This window comes from Zalophus californianus, chromosome 4 (genome assembly GCF_009762305.2).
Source record: "Zalophus californianus isolate mZalCal1 chromosome 4, mZalCal1.pri.v2, whole genome shotgun sequence".
NCBI classification, from domain to species: domain Eukaryota; kingdom Metazoa; phylum Chordata; class Mammalia; order Carnivora; family Otariidae; genus Zalophus; species Zalophus californianus.
Window position 1 is genome coordinate 125,866,572 of NC_045598.1, and position 10,397 is coordinate 125,876,968.

The 10,397-nt window shown below is 35.8% G+C and overlaps 1 protein-coding gene across 2 annotated transcripts in view; it reads left to right on the plus strand.

Moving 5' to 3' along the window:
• The window catches only part of DNAJC5B (DnaJ heat shock protein family (Hsp40) member C5 beta), an 85,634-nt gene extending 75,539 nt beyond the window's left edge, over window positions 1-10,095 (plus strand). For both annotated transcript variants that reach the window (XM_027617385.2, XM_027617393.1), the window contains one exon: window positions 8,771-10,095. In XM_027617385.2, coding sequence (XP_027473186.1) covers window positions 8,771-8,865 — 95 coding nt within the window. In that variant the 3' untranslated portion in view covers window positions 8,866-10,095. The remainder of the gene's footprint in view (window positions 1-8,770) is intronic.
• Window positions 10,096-10,397: the final 302 nt, after the last annotated feature.

A 10,397-nucleotide genomic window follows, 5' to 3' on the forward strand; every position in this document is an offset into this window, starting at 1 on the left:
TACACCAAAGTTCTGAGTTTTAATGTAATAAAATGTCAATTGTTGCCTTTATGTTCAGTGATTTTTGTGTTTTAAGAAATCTTTCCCTATCCCAAGGATATAAAAGGGTTGTTCTATATGGTCCTCTCAAGGTTTATAGTTTTGCTTTTCACATTTACATGTTTAATCATCTGGATTGATTTTTACATGTGGTATGATGCATGGTTCCAATTTCATTTCTTTTCCAAATAGAAAGCCAATTGTCACAGCACAGTGATTTCTAATCTTGGTTTTAGCATACCTTAAGATTCAATAGATGGATAGAGGAGTTTCTGGGCTTTCTTTTCTGGTTCGCTGCTGATTTTGTCTATCTGTATGCAACACCAGGCCCACTTATAAAAAATTCCTAGTACTCTTTAGGCAAGTCTTCCTGCCCTGTTTTTCAGGGGAGCCTTATATATCCTTGGATTTTTGCTTTTCCATATAAATTTTAGAATCACCTTTGTCAAGTTTTTAAACAAAAGGGATTTAAATAAAAGCTTTGAGATCTTGTTTAGAATTCCAGTGACTCTGTAGATCAGTTACATGGTACTGACATTTAAAAAAATGTGTCTTCCAACATGTGACATGATATATCCTTTCATTTATTTAGGTCTTCTTTACTGGCTTTTGCTAAAGATAGATCTTATATATCTTTGGTTACATTTATTCCTGGATATCCATTTTTATATAGTTATAAATAAATAATATTAGTTTTCTACTTGTTTTTCAGTACATAGAAATGTACTTTTTTAAACATTGATTTTGAATTAAAGAAACTAACTAAACTCCCTATTTCCGATTATTTATCTGTAAATTCTTCAGGGTTTCTATATAACTGCTTCTATCATTTGTGAATAGTAATAGTTTTGATTCTTCCTTCCCATCCTTATGATTTTTTTTCCTTCTTTCTTTTTAAAGACTTTATTTGTCAGAGAGAAAGGCAGAGAATGCACACAAGCAGGGGGAGTGGCAGGCAGAGGGAGAAGCAGGCTCCCCACTGAGCAAAGAGCCCAGTGAGGATTCAGTCCCAGGACACTGGGATCATGACCTGGGTTAAAGGCAGATGCTTAACCAACTGAGCCACCCAGGAGTCCCTTTCTTCTTTCTTGCCTTTCTGTATTTGCTGAGACTACCAGTAAAATGTTGAAGAGAAAATGCTTTCAAAATTGGATCCTAATTATGAGGCTTGCTGTAGGTTTTTGAGCAGGTTAAGAAAATAGTCTTCTATTCCTTTTTTGTTAGAACTTTATCATGAGTGTGAAATTTTATCAAATATTTTTTCTTCACCAATTGAGATGGTCATGATTTTTCTCCCTTAATCTGTTAATACGAAGAACTATATAAATTGTTTTTCCAAAGTTAAGATAATCTTGTATTCTGAGATTAAACCCAATGCAGTCATAATGTATTGACTGTTTTATTTTTTGGTGAAATGGGTTTGCTGATATTTTGTTTTAGATGTTTGTATCTATGTTAATGATTGAGGTTGGTCCACAATTTTCCTTTCTCAAACTTTCCTTATAGGGTTCTATACCAAGATTATGCCTCATGAAATAAATTAGAAACTATTCCTTCTTTTTAAACTTTTCTTAAAGAGTTTATGTATTATTGGATTTATTTCCTTCTACAGGATTTTGTAGGACTTTATGGGCTAATGTGCAATTGTACAAATTTTAAATTATTGATTCAATGTATTGATGTTTATAGGCCATTTAGATTTGCTATCTTTATTAAAAAACTAGTTTTTTAAAAATTTCCTCTTATTACCTTTCATGCATCTATAAGATCTGTACTACTGTCACATTTTTCATTCCTTATATTGGTTATTTCTCCTTTTTTTTTTTAGCCATTCTACCACATATTTGAAAATTTAATTGGTCTTCTCAAAAAAATAAGTTTTGGGTTTGATTCTCTTGTATATTTGTTTCTTTTTATTTTTATTCTTTATTATTTCTCTTAACTTATTGCTAATTTTCTAACTTCTTAATTTCTATACTTAATTTTCAGTGCTTCTTCTTTTGTGATATTAAGCATTTAAGGCTATAAATTTTCCTATAAGTACCATTTTAGTGTCACACACACGTTTTTATATTGTTCTTATAATCTGAGTTCTAAATATTTTCTAATTTCCATTATAATTTTTTTTCTTTTTGGGGGAGATGTCTCTCTCTTTTTTTAAAATTTTATTTTATTATGTTATGTTAGTCACCATACGTCACGAGTTTTCGATGCAGTGATCCATGATTCATCGTTTTCATACAACACCCAGTGCTCCATGCAGTACGTGCCCTCTTTAATACCCATCACCAGGCTAACCCATCCCCCCACCCCCCTCCCCTCTAGAACCCTCAGTTTGTTTCTCGGAGTCCATAGTCTCTCGTGGTTCATCTCTCCCTCTGATTTCCCCCCTTCATTTTTCCCTTCCTTCTCCTAATGTCCTCCATGCTATTCCTTATGTTCCACAAATAAGTGAAACCATATGATAATTGACTTTCTCTGCTTGACTTATTTCACTTAGCGTAATCTCCTCCAGTCTCATCCATGTTGATGTAAAAGTTGGGTATTCATCCTTTCTGATGGCTGAGTAATATTCCATTGTATATATGAACCACATCTTCTTTATCCATTCATCTGTTGAAGGGCATCTCAGGACTTTCCACAGTTTGGCTATTGTGGACATTGCTGCTATGAACATTGGGGTGCATATGGCCCTTCTTTTCACTACATCTGTGTCTTTGGGGTAAATACCCAGTAGTGCAATTGGTGGGTCATAGGGTAGCTCTATTTTTAATTTTTTGAGGCACCTCCACACTGTTTTCCAAAGTGGCTGTACCAACTTGCATTCCCACCAACAGTGTAGGAGGGTTCCCCTTTCTCTACAACCTCTCCAACATTTGTTGTTTCTTGCCTTGTCCATTTTTGCCATTCTAACTGGTGTAAGGTGGTATCTCAATGTGGTTTTGATTTGAGTTTCCCTGATGACTAATGATGATGAACATTTTTTTCATGTGTCTGTTAGCCATTTGTATGTCTTCTTTAGTGAAGTGTCTGTTCATGTCTTCTGTCCATTTTTTGACTTGATTATTTGTTTTTTGGGTGTTGAGTTTGAGAAGTTCTTTATAGATCTTGGATACCAGTCCTTTATCTGTAGTGTCATTTGCAAATATCTTCTCCCATTCTGTTGGTTGCCTCTTTGTTTTGTTGACTGTTTCCTTGATGAAGTCCCAGAAGTTCATTTTTGCTTTTGTTTCACCAGCCTTTTGGAGATGTATCTTGAAAGAAGTTGCTGTGGGTGATGTCAAAGAGGTTACTGCCTATGTTCTCCTCTAGGATTTTGATGGATTCCTGTCTCACCTTGAGGTGTTTCATCCATTTTGAGTTTATCTTTGTGTATCGTGTTAGAGAATGGTCAAGTTTCATTCTTCTGCATGTGGCTGTCCAATTTTCCCAGCACCATTTATTGAAGAGACTGTCTTTTTTCCATTGCATGTTTTTTCCTGCTTTGTCAAAGATTATTTGACCATAGAGTTGAGGGTCCATATCTGGGCTCTCTATTCTGTTCCATTGGTCTATATGTCTGTTTTTGTGCCATTACCATGCTGTTTTGGTGATCACTGCTTTGTAATATAGCTTGAAATCGGGCAACGTGATGCCCCCAGCTTTGTTTTTCTTTTTCAACATTTTCTTGGTGATTCGGGGTCTTTTCTGATTCCATACAAATTTTAGGATTGTTTGTTCCAGAACTTTGAAAAATGTCATTGGAATTTTGATTGGGATGGCATTGAAAGTATAGATTGCTCTGGGTAGCATAGACATTTTAACAATGTTTATTCTTCCAATCCATGAGCATGGGATGTTTTTCCATCTTTTTGTGTCTTCCTCAATTTCTTTCATGAGTGTTCTGTGGTTCTGAGTTGTTTTTCCCTGGCCTCCTCTTTTCCCTTTTTGTCTATTAATTGGTCTTCTAGGTCACTAATTCGTTCTTCTGCCTCGCTTGCCCTAGCTGTTAGATTATCTAGATTAGATTGGATCTCATTGATAGCAGTTTTAAGTTCTGCCAATTCAGCTTTCATTTCTGCCCTTAGAGACTTTGTGTTGCCATTAATTGATTTCTCCATTCTAGCTATTGTCTTCATAATTGCTAGCCTGAATTCCATCTCCAACATCTTGGTTGAATGTTACAAATCTGAATCCATTTGTAAATCTGTGGCATAAGTCATAGTCTCTGAGTCTTTCCTATTTTGGGGGTTCCTCCTCCTAGTCATTCTGTTGAGGGGTGGTTGAGGGAATGTATAGAGTCCAAATTATTGACCACAACCCAAGTAAGACACACCTGTTTTCTAGGGACCTTAGGGTTGCTGGCCTCTTGTTTTCCCAGCCTGTCTTCTTGGGGAGGGGCCTGCCACGCTGTTACTCAGGCAACCCTGTTTGGGCAGAGTTACCCTGCCCCCTGTGGTGGGGGATGGGCTCAGTGAAAACCGGTTTTGGGGGGCTTTTGTTCTGTTCTGGCGGCTTTCTATGTCTCTTCCGAGAGTCAGAGCAGACTGCCTTAGAGCGGAGAGATCACAGTCTGTTCTTCAGTGAGCTCTCCAGGCCACACTCTCTCCGTTTCTGTCTGTGCTGCTATAAACTGCAGCATCCTGGGTTGTGGGCCCCTCAGCATTGCTCCCAGTCCTCGCCTCCAGGTTGGGGCACATCTCTGCCCTTTGTGCTTCTAAAACCACCAGCCACCCCCAGTTCTCACGTGCGGCCCTGCCGCTCTGGGTTTCTGTCCGGGGGGCTGCCCTAAAGTCCTTTCCCCATCGCTACTGGTCTGCAAGTCTGTGCCCAGTCCCCACCATGGGAGGCTATCACTCACTGGAGGTATAGGATCCCGACAACTGGGCTCCCTCCCCCTTCCATTTATCCTCTGGTACGTGCCCGGAATCACGGCTCCCCACTTCATACCTCAAAACCAACCACCTGCAATATTCTGTTTGTGGAGATCCAGATCTATCTTCTTACATGGGTGTTCAGAGTGGTCTGGTAGACATCCATCTCAGTTCTGGGGCTTGGTTGGAATAGGGTCCTCTACTCCTCTGCCATCTTTTCCCCACTTCATAATTTTTTCTTTGATCTATAAGTTATATGTGTCTTAATTTGTAAACCTGTGGGGATTTTTCAGGTTCTTTATTGTTGTTTGTGTCTAACTTAATTGCATTGTGATCAGAAATTATGGAAAACATGACTCAATAGTTCAAAATATCTTGAGGCTTGCTTTACATCCTAGAACTTAATTTTTATAAATGTTCCACATTGCTTCAAAATAATACATTCTGCATTTTTTAGTTTCACTGTTTCATATATGACTATTAAATAAATCCAATTTATTATATGTACTAGTTTGCTAGGGCTGCTGTTAACAAAGTACCACAGACAGGGTGGCTTAAACAACAGAAATTTATTCTCTCCCAATTCTCAAGGTTAGAAGTCAAAGTTTAAGGTGTGACAGGGTTGAATTCTGCTGAGGCCTCTCTTCTTGGCATGTAGATGGCCATTTTCTCCTCATGTCTTCACATGGTCTTCCCTCCATGTATCTATGTCCTAATATCCTTGTCTTATAATGACACCAGTTATATTGAATGAATGCCTACCCTGAGGACCTCATTTTAACTTAATTACCTCTTTAAAGGCGCTCTCTCCAAATATGATTCACATTAGAGGTACTGGGGGTTAGAACTTCAGCATATGAACTGGGGCAGGGGGGGCGGTTTGTGTGACACAATTTAGTCCAGAACACTGTACTTATTAAATGTTTTATATCCTTAAAGAATTTTTTGTTTGCTTCATCAGTTACTGAAAGAAGCATGCAAATCTTCTACTATGATGATGGATTTCTCTATTTTTCTATAAAATTCTATCAATTTTGCTTCATGTATTTTGAGGCTATTTTATTAGCATATATAAGTTTAGAACGTTAATAGCTATTTGGTGAACTGAATATTATATTACATAGTTACTCTTTAGCTCTATCAATGCTTTTTGTCTTTTACTTTGTTAAAATATAGTTACATTAGCTTTCTTTTTAGTAGTGTTTGTGTGGTAAAGATGTTTACATCTTTTTACTCTCAATTATTTTGCTCTTATTTTTTTTGATGTGTATTTTATAAACAACATATGGTAGGGGGTGAGATTTATTCAGTTTGGGAACATTTTTCTTTTTAAAAAGGTATTAAGTCCATTTTATTTATTATAATTAATGATATATTTTGATTTTTTTTCTACTAACTTACTCTTTCATGAGAGCTAGTATAGCACAGTTTTTAAGAGAACAGACTTAGGAAATACCGCCTAGGTCTGAATACCAGCTCTATTATTGACTACCTGAGTAACTAGGGCTAGATACTTATAATTAGTTATATTTAGTTATTACCTTATTTTTTTAATTATCACTTTAAATTGACATTTTTTTCTGTTTATTTTTTCTTTTTGATGATAGAATATTTTTTTCATATTTCATTCCTTTCCCTCCTCCAGTTTGGAAATTATATTCTCTGCCCTGTTCTTTTAGGGTAACATTTATCAAGCATACTTGTTATCAAAGTTTAGAATTAATTCTTATCTTTACCCCCTCCTGAACAATACAAGAACTTTTTAACATTTTAACTCTGATCACTTCCTTTTTCATTTATACACTATTCTTGTATTCTAGTTTTATCTTAATTTTAAGTCTCTTACATTATTATTATTGCTGTATATAGTCAATAATCCCTTATTTTTATTCATATACCTACCATTTTCTTTACTAATCATTCCTTTTTACAGCACAAACTTTCCATCTACTAACACTTTTTTTGTGCCTGAATTACAGCTTTTAAACTGAATCTGTTGGTGGCACAATTTCCATTTTTATTGTCTGAAAATGCCTTTTTATCATGGTTTAAAAAAAGTAACACTAAGACCGTTTGTAAACAAACTTTGGTTGATAACTTCTTTTGGCATATTAAAATTATAATTCCATAGTTTTTGGGCTTCCATATTTGCTATTGAGAAATAAGATTCCTGCTAAAACCATTGTCTTTGAGGGGGTGTCAGTTAAGCATCCAACTGTTGATTTTGGCTCATGGATTTTGGCTCAGGTAATGATCTCAGAGTTGTAAGATAGAGCCCCCTTTGGAGCCCCACAGTGAGTCCTGCATCAGGCTCTGTGCTGGGCATGGAACCTCCTTAAAATTCTCTCTCTCTCCCTCTGCTCCTCCCCCACCCCTCTCCCTCTTAAAAAAAAAAAAATTGTCTTTAGTGTTTTTCAAAGTCATTAAAATGTTTTAAATATGAGTTTCTCTTTAATTTATCCTGTCTGGTTCTTGAATCTGTGGATTGGTGTCTTTCTAGAAAATTCTTAGCCATTAAATCTTCAAATATTGCCTCTAAACTTTTCTTTTACTTTATGAAAGTTTTATCAGATATGTTAGACTTTATCATTCTATTCTTCATGTCCTTTAGCCTCTTTCAATTTATTTTTGTGTTTCTCTGTATGACATTCTGATTAACCTCCTCAGATCTGTCTTCCACTTCATTAATTCTCTTTAGCTGTTAAACACATTCATCAGGTTTTGAAATTTTCAGATATTTTGATCTCAAGTTCTTTTGTATTAGTTTCAAAATCCACTTGGTCACTTAAACACATAAATTTTTTTTTTAATTCTGTGTCTTAAAAGTGCAGGATTTGAAGTCTTTCTGAGTCTGATTTGGCCTTCTATTGTTTCTACTAGCTCTCAGTATGCATTGTTTTTGTGTGTAATCTTTCACTCTTTCCTTCTCAATATTTCAATCTCTCTCGCTGTCTCTCCCTGTTTTTTTACTGAGTTCATGTTTCTTATAATTTTTTAGTTATTTTTTGAGGGTCTCTATTTCTCTAACTCTATCTCCCCTATTCATTTTTACCTTGAGTTCATGTGTTTTAGCAATATTTCAGTGATTCTTTGAGGTCTGGGTTGAAGATGGGGCCATCCTCTTCTGGTAGGTGCTTGGGAGCACATCTTATACTGGACTTTTAAATTAAAATATCTATCAGCTTTTTAAATTAAACTTTTTTTTAAATTAAACTATCAGCTTGCAATTTCTTAGAACATATAGATATTTAAATTTGGTCTGCCAATATGTGTGCTCATTGGCTTGCCATTAAATATTTGTAGGGGAGTTCTTTCCTCTTTTACCTCAGCACCAAAACTCAAGACTAACAAATTTCCTTGTAGATTTAGGGGTATGGTGACTTAGAGAGTGCATAACCATTTTGGATACTAGCTTTATGTGGGGAGCTTCCTATTAGACTGTCATCTAAGCAAGCTCTGGGCTTTGACCTCTCTCCCAACCAGGGCCATATATGTAATTGTACACTGAACAACTTTAAGAGGCATTTTTAATACAGATATACACTAGGGTCTATACGACATATGTGATGGACCTGTCCTCATCCCCACATGATGGTGAAAACTAAAGGTCAGGTTCACCAGGTTAAGCAATTGCCTGAACTTGAAAGTTGGGTTCAGTGCTTTAGTTTCCTAATTCTATAACTGACAGAACTCAACTGAAGGGTAAAGACAGTGTCTCCTCTCTTTTGAAATCCTTTAAAGGGCAGGCATCCTCAATATCTTATGAAATGAATTAGTTTGTCAATCATCATTTCAACAAAAATATCCACCACTTGCCCCATTAAAGGAAATGTAACATGATCAGAGGGTGTTTATTGCTTTGCTTTGTTTATTTTTAGATGTGGACTTTCCAGTTGTTCTCCAGCCTACAAATGCAAATGAGAAAACACAGCTAATCAGAGAAGGACCTCGAAGTTATTGCACAGACTCTTAATATTGAGACCATTGAGGGTCCACAGTACCCCTTCTTGGTTAAACCATGTCACCAGGTGGTCATGGGTGGGGCAGGGTAAGGGACGTGAAATGCTGTGAACTTTTCCACATTCGTATTTTATTTTTTAGGTTAGGGAAAGATGATTGCTACATAATTTTCTCAGTATGCAGTCTCACTCTGAGTAGAATTCCTAATGAAACACATTCCATTTTGATGAATAAAAGCCTGAAGAGTTGTTTTATGCTCCTTGCATGAGGTAAGATGGTGGCGCTGGACAGGTTTCATGAGCCTGCCCTTTATGTGACCCAGATCTAATTCATTACAGACAAAAGTAGCATTCCAAACAGAAGCCACTTTTCATCTATTTAACTGAATACAATAATCCTATCTGCCACAAATATCATCAGCAAAATACACATGGAAACCTAAGAGGAATTTTTTGTGTGTGTGGAAATTTTTTCCTGCCAATATTTAATATGGCTACAGAAATATTTCAAGAGGCAGGAAGAAATTATTAGGTAAAAAAGACAAATCACTTAATTTTAAGGTATATCTTTGAAAGATTAAAAGTTGTTATTTACTGAAAACTGATGAGTAAAACCAGGAAGAAACAGGTTTTGTGTACTTTTAGACTGGCATAAAAAAACAAAAACAAAATTTCAACCTGGTCAAATGTTATAAATGATCCAGAAAATCATACTGAGTCCAAACCAGCCCCCCAAAATATGTTGACCATTTTTAAGTAAAAACATTTTTTGTACAACTGACCTAGATTAGACAGAGCAAGGAAAAGAAACATGTAGTGTAAAAGGTAGAATTCTAAACTCTACAGCTTAACTTTAGATTTAAAGGCATATTATTTACCCCATTTTTGGTGGGAATAATTACAGTTACCAGAAAATGCTCAGCTCTGTGCATGTTGAACAATTAAGCTCAAAGGTCATGTCTGCATTTACTGTTTGATCCTTATATTCATTATATGGTCAAAGCCATGTCCTAAAACCATGTTCTAAAATAGTACAGAAAGTGTTTTTTCTTAGTTCTTTATATAATATTGCAGTTTTCAAGATCTTGTTATGTTTTTATATAACATTGCATGAAATGCCATTTTCTTTGTTCCTTATTCCCACCACCACCAAATTACAGTCAAATAATCCTAAAATACACATTGTAAGTGAAAATTGGTGTTACAGCTCTGACAATTCTGAAGTCATTAAAACTCTGCTTTAACTCTTGAGTTACTGGAATTTTTTTTAATCGACAATCAAGTACGAAAAGCCCTGGTTGGAAAGTTAGGAAAACTGATTCTAATCTAAACTCTCACTACCTGGCCCTGTGACCAAGTGAGATGAGAATTATATGGCTAATTAATCTGACTCCGTTTTCCTATTTGCTCTGATCACCTTCCAAGTTGCTGTGAGACAAGATGAAATAGCTGAGGTAAAAGTACTCTACAAAGCCAAGTGTTTGACAAATATCGAAGTGGTTTTACATGAATTTGTATATGTTTATACACAGACAAATATAATGTG